Genomic DNA, 23,252 nt, shown 5'->3' on the forward strand with positions numbered 1-23,252 from the left:
TTTAAGAAACCATGTTTTGGACACTGCTGTGCGTAATCGTCGCGTTGGCGTCTGTGCCGGCGGATGCGCAGCTCTCCAGCCGGTATGTCGTCGGATGTCCTGCTCGGTGTGACAAGTCGATGTGTCCCCGGCTATCAACCGACTGCCAGGCGGGGCAAAGCCTCGACGCCTGCCACTGCTGCTCGGTGTGCGCGTCCAGCGAGGGAGAAGGCTGCGGCGGCATGGGGAAGCTCGGGGACCCGGTGTGCGGAGAGGGGCTGGAGTGCTCGGTCCCCGCCGGGGTGGCGTACACCATCACGGTGAGGAGGAGAAGCAAGAGTGGGACTTGCGTGTGCAAAGCCACCGATCCGGTTTGTGGGAGCGATGGGGTGTCCTACCGGAATATCTGCGAGCTGAAGAGGGTCAGCCGCCGGGCGCAGAAGCTGCAGCAGCCACCTGTTCTCTTCATTCAGAGGGGAGCCTGCGGGAAAGGTAACGCTCAGGTTGTTTAGAAACTTTAGATCACAACACAAAGTCATATCTTGATTCGGTAGGACGTTGTATGGTTATGATTATGGTGCTATTAGATAAACCACTGTGAAACAGACATTTCACTTTAAACCCCACTGGACTGTTTGTCCTTCCCAAACATATGTATGTGCATTCATTCACAGCATGACCAGATTGGCTCATGTACATCTGTAAATTGTCTTTATTGTGTGTCTCAATCACTCTTCACGACTTGCTCGTGAAAGCGTGACCCCTCAAATCCTCACAGGACGTTTGTAGCTTGAACCAAGCACAGATGTTAGAGTTTAAAGCTGCATTCAGTGGCACACAATACTCATGTGTCCAGGATAACAAGAGCCACCATTCAACTGTGTTTCTGCATTATAATTAGGCTTGATCAGAGAACTGTTTTTTTTCTTCTTCCTTTTGTCCAGCTGAATGAAGTCATGAGCTCTCCCCCGGTGTAAAGCCTGATGCGAGCAGTCACATGGCTATAGTCCACCTGATTGTTTTAAACAATACAGTTTATGCCAGTAAAGCCTGCATTAGCTGTACAGAAAGGAATTTCCAAAGCCTGATAAGTAGGATGTAGTGTAGCCGTTATGAAACAGCACTGAAGTGATACATTTGTATCTGTGAGGGTTTCAGTATGGACCTGCACTTTATCAGTGTCATGTGAAAAGTATTTCACCCTAAATGGTGGAGCTCAAAATTAATCAGACATCATTCTTCATGTCTGCTGAAACAGCCCAGCTAATAATGCACATTCTGTCCAGTTTAATCAGTGAGCCATTCATCATCATTAATGATATGCGTATCTTAAAACATCATATGAAGAATGAGAAAACACACACAGCTGCAGGTGGTAAAGGGATTGTATCAGTTTTTGTTGTATGTGTTTTACATATGTCCTTCTGAAGTTGAAAACTTCTGAATGAAGGGCTTCAACACCTGTGGCCTCGAAGACCTATAACTTACCTCAAAGCTTGGAAACTTGTCTCGCCCTCTCCCACAACCACCCAACTCCTTCCTCTCTCTCTCTCCTTTTCCTCTCTCGGTGTCTTTCTGTTGTCACTCATAAATCACACCTCACAGTCACATAAAGGAATGCCTGGCGCTGATTCAAAGCCATAATTCCTCCTCCGTTGAAGACAGTTTGAAACAGGCAGGAGACACCGACGGAAAACACCAAATCAGCAACCTATATTTTTGGGATAGGTTTACATATACATGAAATACTGTGTGGGCGCGGTGGTAGGGCAGACTGTATCGCCACATTTGTTTGTCAGTCGTGTAAGCAACTTACAGCGTTAAGTCATTCCCAGGCAGCTAACCATGTCTGAAACAGAGCAAGACTGTGGTGAGTGCTATTGATGTTCCAAGGAACCCAGTGCAAATTTCCATCGCTGCAATAAAACGAGTCATTTGATAAATCCCATGTCCAAGCTGTTGGAGAATAATGCTGCCTTTAGTAACATCTCTCCTGTTTAATTGTTTTGACATTCAGCATGAGACGTAATCAAGGCTGTAGAGTTTGAAAAGAAACTCGACCCCCTCTGAGCTCCTTTAACTACCCTGCAACTTGGCCCCATGTTAAGAAAACATGCATGTACACTTTGCATGATGTCATTTTGTGTCTGGAGGGTAGAGACTTTGATTATGCAAGTTTGTTTGTTTTGGCAAAGAAAATGAGGTAAAATCTTTCTGTGACCGTAGGATCATATTTGTTTAAATCGACCCACTTTCTTTGGATGATTTTGGCATTTGAAAGCCTTTATTGACAGTGATAATGGAGAGACTGCAGGACTTTGATAGAGCATGCAACAGGAGGCCTCAAATATCTTAATAGTTACAGATAGATAGTTACAGATAGATACAGATAGTTATAAAGGTGTGGCCATGCAGATGATCTGTTGAGATTTGAATCCAATTGTAACCCCAATCCAATGCATAGCTGCTGGGTAACTGTGCTGCTACAGCAGAATACACTCTGTGACTCCGGCTAGTGACATGTGCTGAATATGCACATTCTTGCTCGACTTGTCTCAGCCACTCATAATATTAAAAGATCATCTCTGTGGATGTGTCTTTTCCTTTTTTTTATATGTTGTTCTATCAGTCTGTCTCGGCTCCTGTTTCTGCACGTCTCTCTGTCTGGTTTTCTCATCATCTTCCTTCCTGTTCACGATGCCTGTGATACTCTTTCTCATTATTTCCTTCTGCTCGACCATCTTTGCTGCAGCTTCTTTTATAGACATCCTTTGCTTTTATGCTCTCATGAATCCCATCTAATTCTGACAACAATATGTTTGTATGTCCTTAAAATCACACAAACAAACGTATGACTCTACCCAAGGCCACCATACATCCTGTCTCTAGCTGTTGACAATAAATCAGCATTTTTTTTCTGTACATTCAACAGTAGGTCTGTGTATCTCCATATCCAGAGCCCAGTGCATAACTTATTACCTCACTGTTACTATGCTGCTAAAACGGTCCCCTTATTTAAGATGTGTGTGTGTGTGTGTTTCTGGCTGTAGCGTGTGCTGCCAATCTTGGTTAGTCCCTAATAAAACAAACAGTTTTAGTTAGAATCTAATTAAATTGCGACAGTTGAAACAAAATTAGAAATGGAAAAATTAGGTTATTTGCACAGTGGGTCACACAATGTTGCCAATGTGTCCATGTAAGATTAGAAACAGCAGCAAAACTCAACTGTATCCTTTTACCTGCAGAAAATAAGAGCCACATCCAAATAAAATGAGGTGCAATGTTACACTTTCGAGCCCTAACATTCACATCTGTTGAGTCACACATGTGTATTGAGCCACCAATGAAATTATCTTATATAACAGAAGACACATAACTATGTTGTTGTGGTTTTTTTTTAACCAAAAGAAAGATTTGCTTCCATTTCACACATTCAGCGTAAGCCTGTTTCTGGAGGGCCTCAGTTTGCCCAACAGTAGAGAATGTGTGTGTGTGTGTGTGTGTGTGTGTGTGTGTGTGTGTGTGTGTGTGTGTGTGTGTGTGTGTGTGTGTGTGCGTGCACAAAGAAGAAGAAGAACTGACCGTAATGTATTGTATATCTAGTTTTTCTATTTTAGGGGAACAGAAATACACTGCTTCCGCCTGCAGGCGCCAACAGTGTGTATGGGAAAATTAAAAAAGAAAAGAAGTTGAAATCTTGAGTGGGGACCCCTGGTAAAGGTCAATGTGTAGAGCAGGGAGGAGGTAATATGGGTATATGGAGTGGTGAGGATAGGGGGCCTGTGTGTGTGTTTGAGAGAGAAAGAGAGAGATGGCGAAAAAAAGAGAGAGAGACTGCATATGTTTTCACATTTCCACATTTTGTATTTGAATGGTTTCCTGTCATTTAATGCTCGATTTGACTCCAGACTACAATCTTTTGGACATTTGATGTCAACTGATGCTCAAAGCCGCTGTAAACCCAGACCAGCGTTTTGAGAAAATTGGGCTGATTAGACCTCTGCTCAGGTTGAAGATGGTAGGAGCAATCTTAGAAATAGAATTGGAGTCGACCGCACACTTAGTAGCAGGATGGTCAAAATCAAAATAAAGGGTTACAATTTAACAACTTTCTAGCTTGTTACCTGAGTTTTTTCTCAGAATATTACCCCCCTCCCCGACTCCATCATTAGAATAAAGTATTTACCTACAAAGAATGGCCCTCATATGCCGGCGTATCAATCTATCTTCCTTTGGACGTTTTTTTTTGTGGCGTCCCACAGGGTTCAATTCTTGGACCAAATCACCAGTAGTTTCTGTTGCAACAATAACATATTTTTCCTTCAGTCTGAAACAGTTAGACAAACCTTTTAACTGACTGACAGGTTGGCTTGGTTTTACAAGAGTGCTTATTTGCTATTATTAGCAATTGGATAACAATTGGCTCATATCCTTCCTTAGATCACAATTAAATGAAAGCCCTCAATGTCAATCTTAATAGCATCACATCACATCGACAACTGAGTTTTGGGTCACGTATTGCCAATACAAAGTTATATTCTTAGAACTTAGGGCTTACTTTTGATCCCTTTGCTATCTTGTTCCTGTTTTAACAAGTTTGAAATAGCCTATTTCCAAATGACTCAATCATGCCTTTGTCTGTAACTTGCTCACATGCTTAAACGAAAAATCAAACTGCAGCTGATGAAATAGAGCTGTTACATCTCAGGATCACTGAGAGACATCTTGTACAAACAGACATTTTATGCATGTGTTGTCTTTTCAGTTGTTCGGTTATGTTCTGTTTTTATTGACTCGTGAAAGAAATGCTTAGTGACATTACTTTTAAAAAGTGCTAATGTCGATTTCTTACATATTACCAACTAATTTGTTCCCCATTAGCTTGTAAATCAAGTAAAAGCTTTTACTTAAAGCATTGACAATATCAAAACATCCTCCTCTAGTTAAGTTAACTGAGCTGCAGGCATCGGAAACTAATTTGTAGTCCAACTCAGTATTGAGCAGTTTGATGAGCTGGAAGTAAGTCTACCTTATCTGTTCACTTTCACTTCACCAACACCTACATCATCTGAGGTATCTCCCCTTTTCTTACCCTATAATAAGCATTTTTTTAATTCAAAATGTTTTTGCACACAGTGGAAAGTCAATTATTTGTTTCCTATATAATGCCTGTAATTACAGAGCTTCTAGAGTGAGCCTCTGGCAGCAATTCAGTAGATGGACAAATGCTACAAAAACACTTAAGTGGATTAGACGCTACTCAAAAAGCTTGACATCCGAAGTTAAAGATGAATTAGTAGATTTGGCCACTTAAGGAGACATCTGCTCGTAAATCAACTTCATTCTACAACAGTTAAGCCTTCCTGAGCTCAGTTCAGCCGTGAAATAATCCCACATAGTGTATAAATCATGCAACAATAGCTTGGCCGGGCTCTTTAATGTAACTGAACTGTGCACAACATCTGATTCATGATTTCCCAACAACTCGTCACCAATGGGCCTATAATTCTACTATCATCACATGGCGTTGCAGTTGATGCGTGTCTTTGGAAGTATGTTTCCCCGTGTGTGTGAGGAGGCAGCGCTCATCGTAACATGATGAAGTGGAAGAGACTGAGAGCCTGTATGGAGGCTCCAGAAACAACACGTTCTGGACACTGGGCCTGCTCTCTCTAATTATATTTATCAGAGTGAATCTAGCATGGGGAAAATTACTCCAATCTTTCCATTACTTCTCTCGCTTACTGTGGTGGGAAACGTGTGTGACATTTACCAGATTTAATGCTTGATTTGTAGCTTTAAAGGTCAACTGGGAAAATAAATGTGTGGAGGTTTGGAGAACCAGTCCAACACTTCTGCACAAACCAGAAAATCTCAAGCAATCTCAGATGGATTGCTATGACTTTTTGTACAGACGTTAATGCTCCACAAATAATGAAACCTTCCGACTTGGGTGCCACTACGAGGTTTACACATTGGGCTTAAATGTCTTTACAATATAATTTGCAACAGATAACTAGAGCAGTATTTCCCAACCTTTTTGAATCTCAACCCCCCAGAATAATCCGGTTTTCTCTCCCACTGATCTGCAGGAAATCCCCCATCATAAACTCACATGCATGCTCACTTTGACTCTCACAGACACTCAATAAAATCTACTGCGAGGCAAATTATATCACCGGTACAGGCGATGTGATGTAAATACATTCCTCAGTCTGAAACATGTAATTTAATTTTGTATATTAATTATCCAACTCCAACGTTGAGAACCACTGATCAAGAGGCCGAGACCAAAGACTTTTATCGCAGACTTTTTCTCCTGCGTCAAGTTCGAGACAACATAAGTTTGCAGCTATCCTGTGAAATATCTCAGCATTATATACAGACATTCATGGTGTCCAGAGGATGTATCATACTGACTTTGGAGATCCCATTACCTTTTCTCTAGCGCAACCATGAGGTTCAAATTTGTAGTTTTGAGTAAAATGTCTCAATAACTATTGTATGAATGGTTATGGAGTCTGATATAGACATTCATTCTAACTGTAATAACTTTGATGACCTTTGGCTTTTTATCTAGCACAATCATCAAATTTCAATTTTTTTAACACATTGTTTTTTGACTAAATAAATACCTACTAATGAGATTTCCATGAATCTCAGTTGTACTTGCGTTTAATGCTAGTAAGCAAATGTAACACACAAAACATATTGGTAAACATGATTACATCAGCATGGCAGCATTCTGTGCCAAAGTCCAGGCTCACTGTCACATAGTCAAGGTGGTCGACTCATAGGCAGACAGACAGACAGAGTGGAGTTGAATGATCAAATAACATCAGAATGTTCCCTCTGCGGGTTGTCAAATGTTTTCATACTGTATAATTTAGTGCCATTCAGTTCAGCAAGATGGTACTCATACCATGCTTCTGTTAGCTTAAATACACCTCAAGCAGAAAGACTCTTTCTCTTTCCTTAACCCTTCACTGCAATCAATGATATCCCAGAGCTTATGGGTGCCTTTGACTTTTGTAAATCATGCTCTCTAGGAGAAAATTGTCCTTGTAAGACAAAATAATTTGAGGCTCGTGGCAAACTAAGGTTTTACGCATTGGGAGGATTATAAAGCTCAGAGGGAAAGGACTAGGGAGTCTTTATTCATAGCTTTGGTTAAACTGTTCTCTGGCCAGACCTTAATTACCAGGTAAATCAGTCAACATTTCCTGACTTGCCTTGGATAGGTGGGATGGATGATTCAGTGAATTTGGCAGTCCTCACGCATACAGTGTCAGACAGTGTGTGTGCTTGTAAGTCTGAGTGGTATTATAATTGTGAGGACCAGTTTGGTCTTGACAAAAGATCTTTTGAAGGTTCAAGAATTTAGAGTCGGTGCATACCATCAACCATGAAGCAAGAGGGGTAAAGGTCAAGGTTGAGTATTCATATGAGAGGTTTATTGGCTAGGGTTATGAGTGTGTAAATGAGTGTGTATGCATGTGTGTCAGACCTGACCGAGACAGTCTCCGCCACAGAGGAACTGTCATCTTTTCTTTTCCCCTCTGTGTTATGATAAAGGTCAGTTTTATTTGTTGGTTCTTTATTCTCACACAGCTGCGACATCATGCAGTATTTCAGTGCATATTTTGTTTGCTTTTTCTCATCTGACATCCTGACTCATGCGTGTGTGTGTGTGTGTGTGTGTGTGTGTGTGTGTGTGTGTGTACGTGTATTGTATTTCCAGCTCACGACAACCCAGACAGCCCAAGACACAAATACAACTTCATCGCCGACGTGGTGGAGAAAATTGCTCCATCTGTTGTTCACATTGAACTTTACCGCAAGTAAGAGCTGTGCACCTGTGTGTGTGTGCGTGTGTGTGTGTGTGTGGCAGACTGAAATACACACCTGTGTATTTAACCAGACCACACCAGTTAGTAGAGCACCTCATTCTCCCCTTCAGTCTTTCAACGTCTTTTCTTTTCATCCTCTCAACATCTTTTATGCTCTTTTATCTCTGCATCTCGTCCTTCTTCGGCACCTTTAATTCTTTGTCTGCGTCGTCTTCGTGGCGCCTGTCACTGTAGCTTGTAAAATGGTCCCTTGAACGTCTGCAACGCTCTGATTTCCGCGTTTCCATCTTTCCCTCACTCAGATCCGTCTCGTCTTTTTTTCCCCTCCTTGACTTGAAAGCTGTCATTGAGGTTGTGCTGTATTTTGTATTTCAGTATGTATTTGTTTCTTCCTCATACTTTTTTTTATGTATACTTAATCTCCCCGGCTCACCTTTGAATACTTACCTGCCTACTGTTCAGTTAGTTTTTCTAGAAGAGGACACCTGTGGACAGAGTGAAGTGAAGAGGAATCCTCTAATCCCCTCATCTTTCCTCTACCATCCTCTCCTTCCCCACACAGGATGACCTATTCCAAGCGGGAGGTGGCGGTGAGCAGTGGTTCTGGCTTTATTGTGGCGGAAGATGGCCAGATTGTGACCAATGCCCACGTCGTGGCCAATAAGCACCGAGTGAAAGTGGAGCTAAAGAGTGGCGGCTCCTATGATGCCAAAATCAAAGACGTGGATGAGAAATCGGACATCGCCCTCATCAAGATCGACGTACCGGTCAGTCAAAGTGCCAGAACTAGTACAGTGATAGAGAGAGACATCTAGAAAGCCTTTCTCAGCCAGTTTCATTTGTAAAGGAATAGTTTTCGGAGCATTTTGGCAAATATGCTTCTTCACTCTCTTGCGAGTGCAATGAAAAGATCAATACATCCATCCTTTAAATATATAATTAGAGCAAGGAGGTGATTACCTTGGGTTAGCATAGACTAAGAGTAGCGCCGCATAAACAACGGTTGCTAGCTATTTCGCTCTGCTTCCAGTCTTTATGCTAAGCTAAGCTAATTGGCTAGCTGCATAAAAGTGAGTGTGGTATTGATCCTCTAAATTAAATTCTGAGCAAGAGAGTGCCTCATTGAGATGTGATTAGTTTAGTTAAGGCCATAGAAACAGTGTTACTCCTTCACTGTAACTTTCTCTTTATTTTCTTGTCTTTTGGTTCATATTATTATTTGGTTAAATTATTACATTTTGTTCATTCATGTGTAGTCACAACCTCCAAATCATGTCGACACAAAACCATGCTTTTGACCGGGCCCCAGGAGGAGAACAATAAATGTTGGTTTCAGAAATTAGATTTTATTCAAAGATTTATGAGTCAATTGGAATGAAAGAAAACTGTAAAGGTCCTCTTGACAAAGCTTTCAGCCAATGAAAAAGGATCAAAGCAACAACTCACTGTTTGGCAATTAAACTGATGAGCATCTGAAGGCTGAGGGATGGAAGTCTGGCATGACAGTGTTCCAAATCTAAAAGATTATTCAGAGTGCAAGTGAAGTAAAGTGAGAATGCAGGTGCAGCCAAATGGGAAATTAAAAGACAGCGGTCCAGAACCTGTTGTTGTTCAGGCGCCACATGCTGCAACAACCACTGACGGATATTACAAAACTCATGAGCAAGTTAGAGTAAAATATCTTTTGACACTTAGCTGCACAGGACATGTGTCTGCTGCACTTCTCTCCACGTCCCTGTCTGTGTTTATTTCTCCGTCTACTGGACCAGAGGACTCCACGTTAGCGTGGCAGAGAGCCAGGGCCCATTGACTGGGAGTCATAGCAGAGCTGAGTGCATTATGGAGCTCACGCTCATGGCTGGGTGACACGACTAAATGGATGCTCATGACAGCAACACAAGGTGTGTTACAAAGACCTCAAAGTCTGAAAAGAAGTGGAAACACTCAGGTTTTTGTTCAGCCGACAATGGGAGCGAAGAATGCGGAAAAGAGCAGTGACAGACATTTTGTTTTTGTTCATCCTTTCATAAAAGCTGTTAATGGCAAGCTAATCATCTTTCGGGGGATTTGTTTTCATCACGTGTTCAGTGTGTGGGGCCTTTGAGGATGGCTGCAGATTCAGGACTAACTGTTATTTTTATGTTGTAGAAGCATAACTTGTGCTGGTCAACAATAATCTACTCTTCATCATTGCAGAAGTCCTCAGCATGACATCATGACTTAACTGGTTGATGAACAGGTGATTGCAATGAAGCAGGCTAATTGTAATCAGATGACAACCAGATGTATTTAGGGTGTCACACTGATAGAAAACACATTCACCATCATGGGTATACTTGTTGTGATAAAGAGTGGAAGTGGGAGCAGGTCATCCAGGCCATGAGTCAGTGATGAAGCCCCAAGCCCAAGACTTGTGGTCTCTTTGGAAAGGCCACATGATTTAGATGGAACTGGCATTTCTGCTAATGAGGGGAAGTGTGTGTGTGTGTGTGTGTGTGTGTGTGTGTGTGTGTGTGTGTGTGTGTGTGTGTGTGTGTGTGTGTGTGTGTGTGTGTGTGTGTGTGTGTGTGTCTCTAATACTGGGTGAAATTAAAGGACGAGTAAGATCTAATGAGAGGGTAGGAGCATATGGAAACTTGCCATTTGGATTACATTTAAAAGGGAAAGTATAGTCATCTAAACCTATAGCTATAGGGTATTTAATTGCAGTACCCAAGAGTAATAGCTGTGAATTCCAGCTTTGAAATATTCTTCTTTTACACAAAGACAGTTCACTGAATGTTTGGATAACGGAGTGCTGGCTAAGTAAGTCTCAAATCAAATCAGGAGTCCTTGAGGGTAAGTCCAGGTCAGGTTTTCTTCTTCGTCAGTTGTCTTCAAGTCTCTGAATAGTGACCGATATATTGACGCAGGATTTCCATTTAAAAGCTCAGTTTTTTTGTGAGAAATCTCTGTGTCTTGTAGCAAATTTACCATATGGAAGTTAAACGATTCATACCCTGACTAGTGCTGAATATGTATATTTAATCATCCATCCTCCTCTCCCTCATTCTCATCTGCCTTTACTCTCTGTTTCTTACTCTTTTCATCATACCGTCCTCTCTGTGAGATAAAAAGCTGAATGCTGTCAACGTCAGCACTCCACAAGCAGGCACAGATAATCAATACACAATGGCAACAGTTTATGAGTGAGAAAGTAAAGAGTTAGGTTTTCCCTGAGCGTAAAGACTCGCTTCTGTCTTCTTTCTCTCCCCTTTTCTATGTGAAACTGGAGTTTATTGGTCGCCAGACCCAGTCCGTTCTCTGGGCTGTGGTCTAACCCTCAGCTCTGGGGAATACATTAGTCCGTCTACAGCAGATGGAACTTCAGAGTGGAAGGGAAGGGGGGAGAAGTGCTGCACTCACTTGTTCCTGTGGAGAAAGAATGGGGAGAAAAGAGGACGCAAGAGGGATAAAGAAAGACCAAGCGATGTGGTCAAGGCCTTTTAAAAATGGATCCATATGTCTGAAGGACTATGTGAGCTAATAGGCTAATGAGTACATTGTGTAATGTGGTAACGGCCACAATAATGATAGAACCCATTGTGCTTCAGCTTTTAGAAGGCCTCTCATTAACCTCATTCTTTCACTGAGAACTTGGACACGGCCACATTCACTTGGAAGCGCTCACAATGAATTGGACGCGTTCAGATTAACCTGCTTCCACTCTGACTTGAAAGCCTGCTGACTTGGAGGAGCATTTATTTCATCATATTGACTTATATTGACCCCGACGGACTTGAGAGGACTTTAAAACACTCAAATGTACCGTGCAGGGGATTTTCAATATCATTCCAGATAATTTTACTGCATGGCCTGTGCAGTCATTAACCTTGGGTTTGAGTGCTTTATCCTGCAAATGCAGCTGAATCCAGTGACTGCATTGATCCTTGGCTTTGTCCACACTGGAGCTCGAAACCTATGGTGCGTAGGCACAGCAATAAAACTAAAATATAAGAGGTATTTTTGTGAACTGCATATAGTTGCCATGCTAGAATGGAAAGCTTCCTATTCATATTTTAGACACCACAGGTGGTGTAATGATGCCTCAAAAGGAAGTAATTCCCACTGAAACTGTTGGATATAACTATAAATGAATTAGCCATTAACTTACCTTTGTGCGAAAATATTTCTTATGAGACGTTGGAGTGTAGCAGGGAAAACTGGTCTCACGTTTTCCTGATGGTCCCCTGAAACAATAGCTCTGTCTGTCTCTGTGTTACCCATCACCATTAAGAGTCTCAAATCCCGCTCTCTGGGACTTTTGCCTGATGCTGGTTTGGAGTCGGCTATTATTGGAATATGTATGAGTTTTTGTGTGTGCTCATGCGCTGAGAGGAAAGAGAAGGAATGTGCCTCTCTGGATCCTTGTGGTCCTGCATGTATCTGTTCATCAGCAACATTGTGTAAATGTTTACCAAGGAAGGAAGAGATGTGTACATTCCCCTTGATGAACAGTACTGACAGAGAAACGCAAGCTTGCAATCAATTATTAAAATCTGTGTGTGTGTCTGTGTGTGCACATGGATGGGTTTAAGACGGCTCACTGTAGGGACAAGGAGGACACACTCCATTGCCAGTGGAAAGACTCTGTATGCCGTCCTTTAGAGACACGCAGAGGGGAAATTAATCTACATCCTCCTCTCCTCCTGACCCAACCTCTCTCCTTCATCTCTTGTCCCTGTGACCAAAATGGTTCCCATGCTTAAGGATACAGTAGGGCGGGAACAGAGCCAAGGAAAACACACACACACACACACACACACACACACACACACACACACACACACACACACACACACACACACACACACACACGTTTGCCCCCGCTGGGTCTTGATGCACTTTCTCTTTTTGGCTGCGTAATTGTTTTCCAACCCCAGTAGCCTCAAACTGTTTTGGGTTTCCAGTCAATGGCGTCACTTTCTGTGTGTGTGTAAAAAGCATTTCAATCCAACCACAGCTATGGTCAGATGGTTGATAACCAACGGTGTATTTGAGACATGCCCTATCTAAAATCGTTCGAAATAGATACAAAGCTATGGTGTATTCTGGTGTATTCACAACACCTATTTAAAAATAAATTAGGGGCATAGATTATATCCTCCAGTATGCCTTTAAGGGTTAGCTCACCCAAATTAGGAAGAAAGGGGAAAAACAACTTTGTTCCTCTGATATCCAATGCAGGTGAGTTGAGTTTTGTCTGTGGTCCTCACAGCATTGGCATTTAAGACGATTCAGCAGCAACATTTCCAACAAGTTGACTCTGCACTGACTCTCACAGTGAATGGGTTTCCATGGGACTGCTGAAGAAATTGTCCCTTAACCATTGTTAGTGTTCTCCTTATCCAGAGATAAAAGACATGTTGCTTTTGAAGTTGTCAAATCTTTTGGCCGCCATTCACCTCTATTGTATCATCAAAGGCCGATACCTCAAAACCTGGAAAGATCAAATTTTCTGCACTATAGAGATAAATGAGTAAATACTGTATGTTTTTCTTTTGTTTTTGTTGTTGTACTAATTCATTTATTGCAAGTGTCTTACTTCACAATTTAGGTGTTGGCTTCAGCAGAGTGCTGCACAGGCAGGGCTATAACCCTTCTGGTTTTTAGACTGGGATCCAGGGTACCACTGACTGGCTTGAGCAGATTCCAGTGTGTTCCCTCAGCCATATAAAGAAGAGTCTAGACTACAATATAGCTGCTTTAGACATATAAAATGTATCCCAGCACACTGGGATAAATGCTGAAAAGGTCGCCTGTCATCCCAGAGCACAGTGAGACTTTTTTAAATGTGATATAAATAAGAGAATTGTACTTCACATAGTTCAGGCAGCCTTCCTGAAGCAAATGACGACCTCATCTCCTCTCATCATTGTGATTTGTGCAATTCAAAGCTTTTGTGATGTCCCACCACAGCCGAGACGCCCTCAAGTCCTCTGAGCTCTCACGCAAAACTACACAGAGTGGAACATACACAAGGAACTCACTGACATGTGTTTGCTCTTATACCGACCAAAAACCTTTCCAACAACATATGGAAACCATAGTGGTTTCCGTACTGGTGTCCGCAAGGATACTGCTCAGCCAGTGTGATTTGAACATGTTGATGTGAGGAAAAGGTCAGTGGAGCGAAGACCCACCTCAATGTGTTGACTATTGCTTTGTGTGTAAATTTAATGGTTACTTTCACACTTTTACACACACACACACACACACACTCCTCTCTCCAACCCCGCAGCCTGATCTTCTTTTCCTCTGACGTGATGTTATGTATGAGCGTGCTGAATCCTGCCCCATTTTTTTTTTTGGTATCTGCATTAGCACAACCCCCGGGGGGCACACGTCAGCAGTAAAACCCCTAAACCTTTGTGTATTTATGAATGTTGCAAGGTGGAACTTATACAAGTGTGTTCCCTGCTTTGAAGACACCTGTATGAAAAGAACACGAAAGCGTGAAGTGACAGTTAGCTTCTCCAGTCAGGCTTTGACCCAAAGCAGCTTCCTCGTCTGAATGTGCGTATTTTTTCAAGTAGTCCAGCTGTATATTGAAGCAGTGCCAGGTGTGTGGGTTTTAATGTACTTACTTGAGTTTGTGAGGGATCATGCCCTGGAAAACTACTCCTTTTTTCCTGTGTGCTCATACAGTAAGTGTGTGTCCGTGTGCGTACACATGTCTCAGAGACACGTGTGTGTTTGCACCTGGTCCTCTGGTCATGAAATGGTAGTTAGTGTTATGGCTTTTTAAATGAGCCTCCAAATAACCAAGGCTGTAACATTACACAATGACACATCTGTAGAGCGACTCTGCTGCTATTTTCATAGCCGACTGTTTGCTGGTCTGCCAGCTTATCTGCCTCCCTGTCCCTTCGGCATTTTGTCCCAAGAATCTGTCTGTGTGCAGGAGGCTGAATCAACATCTCAGCGACAGAAGATGGAAAACAACACAAACCGCTTTCAACGACGCATTTGGTCAAAGTTGTTTAGTCCTCACTCCTTTAATCTGATGCCCCACTTTTCTCTCTAAACAATCAAGAACTTGGGAAAAACAGTTTTTCTTCTTCTGGAAGTAGCTGTTTTTCAAAAACTCTGGAGCACATATGTTGTTGTTTTTTTACATACTATCAAACTGCTGCACTTCCGGGTCTGAGACCAAAAATATATCTTTGGTTCTAAACTGGTCTCGGCCCACGCGCGCTGCATGCATCACATAATATCAAAGTGCATTGCGCTTGACTCATTCGTCTCACATTCTCAGACTCTTCTCCTGTGGTTTGTGGTGTTTGTTGTTCCCCTCCTTCACCTTGCCTCCTTCCTTTAAGTGTGGCCATAGCGTCTTTGGGTGAAGTACGAGTGCAGTCGTAACCTTGGACTAAAATAGTAGTGTGAGTCACTTGGGTGGTCAGGAGAGGCAGACTCGCATGGTAAGATGATTTTCCAAAACTCGTTCCAGATTGCTGACTAGTCACAATTAGTAAGTGATACGTAAGCTCGGGGTCCTTCAAAACGTAGGGCAGTCAGCAGGTTCAGTGTTTGTTCTGCCCGCTCACCCCGGCGCTGTTTGTCTGTCAGCATACTGACTCATTTTGCACTCTTTAAAAAAAAAAAAAATTGTAAATGTTGATTTTGTGTAGGTGTGTATAAACTCTGTGTTACTCACGTTCATTAAACTCTTTCAGAAGACATTAGGATTAACGGCAGTTGAGCTGAAAACAAAGCCATTCCTCTACGTTGACATTTTGAAGACAAGGTTTCGCCTGATAGCAACAGTCGCTATGACACCACCAGTATCACTGACTGTTATCATAATCATGGTGACCACCAGAGTCCTGAATGTCTTGGCCGGGACTAACGTCCACCTGCCGGCCTCTCTCTCTCTCAGCTGTGTGTGTTTCTCTTGCTTCCTCTCTCCATCTGGTTGCTGCTCCTGTGTCAGGTGCCTGTTTGTATGTGTGTGTTGTGTTAACTTTCAACATCCCTACAATGTTCAAGCAAGACCACAGGATTCACAAGCACGGCCTCGGACGTTTGTGTTATTTGTATTTGTGTATTGGTGTGTATTGGTGTGTGTGTGTGTGTGTGTGTGTGTGTGTTTGTGTGTGTAAATTGTAAAGTAGGGTTGAAAGGTCCTCTTCCTCACTTACTGGCTATCACTATCTTTGTCATCTTCTAATAATAACTTCACCTTCAGGGTTGAGATTTTTGAGACGGCAAAGTAAAACACGACGGCGACTGAATCAAAAGTGCGTCTTAAATGTTTTCCCACAATCCTATTTATTTATTTTTGATTAAATTTGCACTAGTTTATGAATCATATGTCTGCTGTCAGTTCATGTTGTTTTTACCTGCAGACATCCAGAAACAGAGAGGAAAACGTATACATGCGTTGGCAAGGAGCCATGTTTTATGACTAAGAATATGATTTGTGATTAGCGTGTGATGTCTGAGTCTTCGACTGGCTGTGCTTATTTTACATTGATTCTTTTGTCTGTGTGCCAACTTGTGCTGCTTTCTCAGTTACCTTGCAGCCTCCTCCGGCTCCTATTTATAACCCTGAGTAAACAAAATGGATACATAGGAGAAGCACTCTGGACAGGTCCTTTAATCTAAGATAGTGCTCGCCTGCCGCCGGGGCGTTGGGTCCCAGCATGCACTCAACTTCGCCTGCAGGCTGACCAGCGGATGATTTCATTCAGAGAAGGAAACTGTCACTGTGGATGGATAGATACATGTATCCTGTCTGTCTGTAGAGGCCAGCTCTCCGTAGCATGGTTTCCACTGCCCAGCGCAACAGGGCTTTAGGTTCTCATTATTTACTGTAATATCAGTACATTTTCCAGCTTATGTGGCCTGTTGGCACAAACACTCGCCTTTAGGAAGGATTTGTCAGCTAAGGCTACGCTCTCAACAAAGAAGCTTTTGATCTTGATTATTAGCAGTTTGAGTTGCGTTATTTGGCGTAAATGTTTCTTCTTACCGCGGTGGAAAAGAAGTACCGGTAATTGGGGGTTTTGGGAGCATTTTCATGCAGCGTTGAGTGGTTTGTGTTTTGAAGATTGTTAGTGGTGTTGCTGCAATTATTTTCCTGCTGTCCACTCATAAAACATCATGAGAAGCCCTTAAAGCTCAGTAGAGTAATTGCACTGATTTTCTTTTAGAGCCGTACTCATGAGAAAAGTTGAAAATATGTTGCATTACATTATCTTTTGTGATCACTAAAACCCATTAATACTATGACACAGATGTATTCATCAGACCAGCTTCCACTAACAGGCCATTTTACATCTCCTATGTACATAAGCATTAAAGCAGCTGAGGGATATCCTCAGGCAGCTTTTCTGAACATATGCAAATGCTTTTTGCATGCCTTCATGTAATTTTAATTTATAAATTGTTAATTGTATGTGTTTATGTGGTCTCCATTAGTATTTTTCTTTGTTTGGCCTCCAGTGATGTAAACATGTTGTTCCTGTGTGTTTTCTCACTTGCAGACCAAACTCCCTGTACTGTTGCTCGGCCAATCGTCAGACCTGAGACCCGGGGAGTTTGTGGTTGCCATCGGCAGCCCGTTTTCCCTCCAGAACACCGTTACTACAGGGATCGTCAGTACCACTCAGCGAGGCGGCAAAGAACTCGGCCTTCCAAACTCCGACATGGAGTACATTCAGACAGATGCCATCATAAATGTACGTGAATGAAGATGCATGCATATACGCTTTATTTATTTCTTACAAACACACATGTTAAGTGATGCATCTTTTTGCTTTACAGTACGGCAACTCCGGAGGGCCTCTGTTAAATCTGGTAAGCCATCTTTTTATATTTCAGCGTTAGACCCATTTTTACATTCCCATGTTAAAATCCATACCATGATTTTTTTGTGAGCAAAAACTAAACCGGGCGTTGCTGTTTTAGGATGGCGAGGTGATTGGGATCAACACGTTGAAAGTGACGGCTGGCATCTCCTTTGCCATACCCTCAGACAAAATCCGAGAGTTCCTGGCAGAGTCCTATGAGAGGCAGTCCAGAGGTATGAGCTATCACTGACAAAATGTATTACATTTTCATTTTATGACTTCTATTCAATCTCCAAGACAAACTGTAGGAAGCACATCTTTTTGAATTGGCTGCAAGAGTTGGACCAAGATCTCATTTGCACATATAGAAGGAACATATAATTCTTCATGCCATTTCTTTGGTTACTATTTTTCATCTCTCTGCTCTCTTGAGATAAAATAACCACATTTCCAGCATTATGAATCCTTGCCCAGCATTACCCAACAAGATTATGACATTGCAAATAAACTACTAAGAAGAAAATGCCAGCACATGTCAGGTTGTTCTTTTATTTGATTGCTTTTCATCCGTTACCTCACGTAGAGTTTTGGAACGATACACGCATGCATTCTATATGTGACTGCCAGCTCGGGATCTTGATTTGATTTGTCTGAATGATGTAATAACATAAAAAAAGCAAGATGATGAAACACATGGAAGAGTACATGTGCACACTGTCTTGTGAGACGTGTGCAAGAAAATCTGTGATCCACTGTCCAATCTAAAGTAATATGTCTCTCACACACATACAGAAAAAAAGTACCCTGGGGGATTTTTATTGTTTTGGAGTTAAAAAACAAACACTCTCATAAACCTAAGAACCCAGACTGTTTCGGGCGAGACGTTGAATGATTGTATGTGTATTGTGTTGTTGTCCATCTCTAGGGAGAGCGGCTGCTAAGAAGAAGTATATTGGTGTGAGGATGATGACTCTCACGCCAGGGTAAGTTGCACACTTCATAAACAGTATGTACGTCGCCAGTGTCATGGCAGCAGTACAGCCTTCGTTACGCTCAGACAATGGGATATTGCAACATATACAGTTCTTGTCTTCTGCTTTATAAAAATGGCGGTTGATTGCTAAACTCTCTGCCCCGTTTTCTACCTCCAGGCTGGCCAAAGAGCTGAAGACTCGACACCGTGACTTCCCTGACATCACCTCTGGAGCTTACGTTATGGAGGTCATCGCAAAGACACCAGCTGCAACGTAAGGAGGATATATTTTTTTCCCATATCGCTCCATGAGAGGGGGCTCAGTTCAAATGAACTTAACGATTGTAACATCATGGTTTTCAGTGAGACACAAATGCAACTTGTCTTCGACTCTTTTTCAGCTATGTGATATCTTCGTTGTCACTTTATGCTACACGTGTGCTCTTAATTCGCTGTCATCGCTTTCCTTGCAGCTCCTGCACCCCTCTCGCGATGCTAATAGACAGATTTCATTTCCTAAGTTGCTTTATTTCCCTCCTCTGACTGTCAAGTGTGCACAGACACACACACAAAGCCTCCTACACAACTGTCCTAATGGAACATAAATTCATGGCTTACTCCGGCGTGCCTGGAGTGCCTGGCCCTCTAAAATATCCCACTCCTCCCACATTCGCAGCCCACTCCAATCAGCCGTCACCACAACTCCGGCAGAATGGGGCTCAGAAGACGCTGAGGTCATCTATTTCCTTCAAACCTCATGCAGGGAGGTTACTTGCTGCGCTGTGGTTTTCCTGCTCCTGCTCACCCAGCTTACTCCTACGGGGCCTCGTCAGTTCACTCATTGCCGGAATCACCCTGCTAAATATCATTGAATAATGACATTCATGCGGCTGTAATGCGTGGTATTTTTCCGAGGCTGCACTTTTATGCCTTTGATCTCGCTCTGATTTGTGCTGCTTTGTGGCTTTTTAAATAATCTTGACCCTGCTGTAGAGAACCACCGGTTTGCTCGGTTGGAGGTGTTAGAGCAGCTGAGTGTAATGAGTGGAGCACTGAGCTGCACTTGTGTTTATGGATGCTGTGGCAAGTGAAGGTGTGGTGGTCTGTGTTCGCATGTGGCTCTGATTAAGTAGCCGCCTTTAGAGTACACTTTTGATATCACCACTGCTACTCCCCTGGTCGGTGTGCGGTTTCAGATTTACTGTTGTACGTTTGGACTTTTTATTTATTTGCAAAGCGCTCTAACCTCACTGTGCTATCATTCCCATCCTCGTTGTTCCGCCGTTACAAATCTTACAGCAGATGTTACGTTGCTTTAGATTGTGCTCAGAGGCCTGCAAGCAAACCTGACCAAAGTACAAGTTAGATTTGTTAGAATAAAGACTATAAACACATTTGGACAACTTGATTTTTTGTGTACCTAATGTGTATTTTGGGATCATTTATCTGTCGGCCATTACATTTATTTGCTCTTGTAATACATTATGCAAGTAGAGGGAAGACATTGTCATGCAATTGATCATTGAGGGACTATTGATATAGTAAGTTTTGTCTACAAATGACCAGAACCCATAATGAGCTAGTCTGTCTCTCAATAAGTCTTTTCATGGGATTGGCTGACAATAAGAAAATAATGTATATCGCCACACACAATGTAAGTTCTTTCACACTGTATACTTACTAAGACAACATGTAGAACAGCACTGGCCTTTTTGTTGTCGTTTGGTTGTTGTTTTTGTGGCATCTTTGCATTTATTTAATACTACAAAGGTTAGAGCTGACAGGAAATGAGGTTTGAGAGTGATGGGGGGTGACATGCAGCAGCTTTTCTTAATTAAACTGATGTCGTGATGACATGGTTAGCATCTTGAATCAACAGGAAGCCCTGATCACTGGCAAGTGTTATCTTTCAGTCCCATACACATCTTTAGTGGCTAAAACTGGGCCAGAATATCATGTCACTCTACGAAGATAATCAGCCCAAGATAACTAAAACTGATATTATTATGGCTGTTATTCATGCCTATGCATCATTCCTCTTATCTCCTTCTTTCCTCCAGCGCTGGACTCAAAGAGCACGATGTCATCATCTCGGTCAACGGCCAGAGGATCTCATCGGCGACTGACGTCAGCACCGCCGTCAAGCAGGACGGCACCTTGAGAATTGTTGTGCGCCGGGGAAACGAGGACGCTATCCTCACCGTAGTTCCCATGGAGATCGACCCTTGACCCTCCACAAATCACACCACAAGAGCTGGAGCTAGGTTTGACTTATTACCAGAGGACCTTATATTGGAGAGGGGCTTCTACTGATGCACCCTCATCCTGTGGCCAAACGCTTGCGGCGCCACACATCCAGGAATATTCTGGCTTTGCCTTGAAAGAAATGACTGCACAGATGCTCAGTGCTGTACTTTGTTCTCCGTGTTTGTTTCCACTTTAAGTCTTTAATGCTTTGATCAATGATACTACTGTTTGGTCACAAACACAATAAGTTGGTTATTGGCATCTTGTTTGAATCTGCTTTCTCTTGGTTTGTGTCTTTTTTTAATATTGACGTATTCTCCGCCAGACCTTTCACTGCCATCTCAAGCTATTTAGAAAATCTGATTTGTATAATTGTTGTTTTCTAAACTTCTTTTTTAAAGTACTGTAGAATGTTTTTTTTTGTTGAATATGTAATGTACTGAGTATTAAAGGGTTTACCTTCTTTTGTTTTGACACTAAGCATGCTTGCTTCCTCATGTTATTTCCATCTTACTTTCACTTAATTTTACAGTAACACACACACACACACACACACACGTTGAGATGGACTGTGCTCAGTTTGAGATTACCTTAATTTCACAAAGGGGACATATAACCAATCAAGATTCATGTCCAAATTTACTTTATTGCCTTCATATTTATTGGGGTCTGGTGTGATTGTTGTGCTTGGGGCTCTGCAGGCTGACCTCAGAGGCAGGAGTGCGAGCCAAACAGAGATCCAACCCATGATGCAGTGTCTCGCATGAAAACGCTTAATGTTTGTAATTTATGTTGAAAACCCAGGTTTTTGTTCACCACATACATTTTGGATGATAGTCTAGACCTCATGAGAACTACAAAAACCAGCACACACAACAAAAAGCGTTATGGTTTCCAAGACGGTCTTTCTCTTTCACTGAATGTGAAATCTGCTGTGGAAAAAATGTGCAGAAGCTTTTGTTTTTTCTATTGTAACACACCATTACTCAAATGAAAGGTATGCTCCATTGTCTACAGAAACTTTAACAGCTTTGAAAGTATGCTTTTACAGACAGAGGAATATATTTTTTTCATTTAGCAGTGTGGCTACCATTTTAATTCGAGACCATGCCTCTAATAACCAGTGGATGTTTATCCTTCACACTCAATTTTCCATTCCCATACACCACATGGAAGCTATATTACAGATGCTTTCCCATGTTACGCAGCCCAAAAGACGTATCATAATCACATATTATTTTCAGGCCATACTGGACATTATAAAATAGGTTGACTTGTTTCGGTTAAATATTATCATATAGGTGTATTTATTCCCGATCAAAAGAGCAAAGGTGCAATTTTGAAAAACAAACAAAAAAGCACTGAGATTAGAAGCGTGCCAGGAAGTGTTGCTGCCATCTCATGGTTCTGTATAAGTGTTGCAGTCTCTCCCCCTAATTTACCCATTCAAATATGTTGCGATATTTGCAGGCAGACATCACACAACACTGAAGTTCTATGTTTTTATTTCACCTGGCAATAGCACAGCTTCCTGACTCATTTATTCCAAAACTGCAACACATTCTGAGAGATTACATAATGCATGGGACTCAGCAGTAAAAGTTTGCCTGTTGAAAGAAGTAATGACTAGTAACTGCCAAGACGTGAGCTCGAAACATCATGGCTGCATATGGCAGTATTACCTCACCATCTCTGAGCCTTAATGTGTAGTGACTCTCTGTCATATGCAGAAGCCAAGAAAAGAAATCGGACTGAATATGGAGAGTAATTTTATTTTCTTACCGTCCAAATGTTGCATAATTATGATGGAACGTGAATAATTGGTAATGCAGTTAATTGTGATCTAAGACAAGACCCTTCCTCATCTGAAAAAGTAAGAAATGTGTTCATGGATTTTTCACTTAACCGTTGATATGCATTACAGCCAGAGATGGGCAAAATACATAAATTCTCACAATTTGGTATAGCAGAGCATTCAGGTTTTGGCTATATAATGAACACAAAGCTCTGATGAACCCCACAAAAAGGAAGAACACTCACATAATGTCAGTGTAACTAAGCAAAGCTATTAAAAGACAATAACTTTATTGATTATATAATTTTATTATTGGGACTTAAAACTCGATAAACCCCAGCAGGGGCAGAATTATTCATTAGGAGGTCTTCCTCACTCTCAAAGTCCTCGTACTTCCATGAATCGATACCAAAGCCACTGATGTGACATAGCAAAAAAAAAATGCAAAGCCTGGCCTTACAAGAGCATATAAGTCCATTTTAATGTGTATAACACAATTCAACCATAACTATTAACATAAACTATAAATATGACTCGAGAGGACTCGAAAGTGACTCGACAGAGCTCTCCAA

General features: G+C 41.9%; 1 protein-coding gene across 1 annotated transcript; it reads left to right on the top strand.

The window, feature by feature from the left end:
* Nucleotides 1-11: 11 nt before the first annotated feature.
* LOC306746376 (serine protease HTRA1A-like) lies at nt 12-21,322 on the top strand (the record flags this gene model as incomplete). Its single annotated transcript, XM_079229286.1, has 9 exons — nt 12-471; nt 7,721-7,820; nt 8,392-8,596; nt 17,360-17,554; nt 17,640-17,672; nt 17,784-17,898; nt 18,591-18,648; nt 18,817-18,912; nt 20,699-21,322. The coding sequence occupies 9 exons, from the start codon at nt 12-14 to the stop codon at nt 20,865-20,867; spliced, it is 1,431 nt and encodes a 476-aa protein (XP_079085412.1). The 3' UTR covers nt 20,868-21,322.
* Between the last annotated feature and the right edge of the window lie 1,930 nt (nt 21,323-23,252).

The sequence above is a fragment of the Taurulus bubalis genome, assembly GCF_910589615.1.
Source record: "Taurulus bubalis genome assembly, chromosome: 14".
NCBI lineage: Eukaryota > Metazoa > Chordata > Actinopteri > Perciformes > Cottidae > Taurulus > Taurulus bubalis.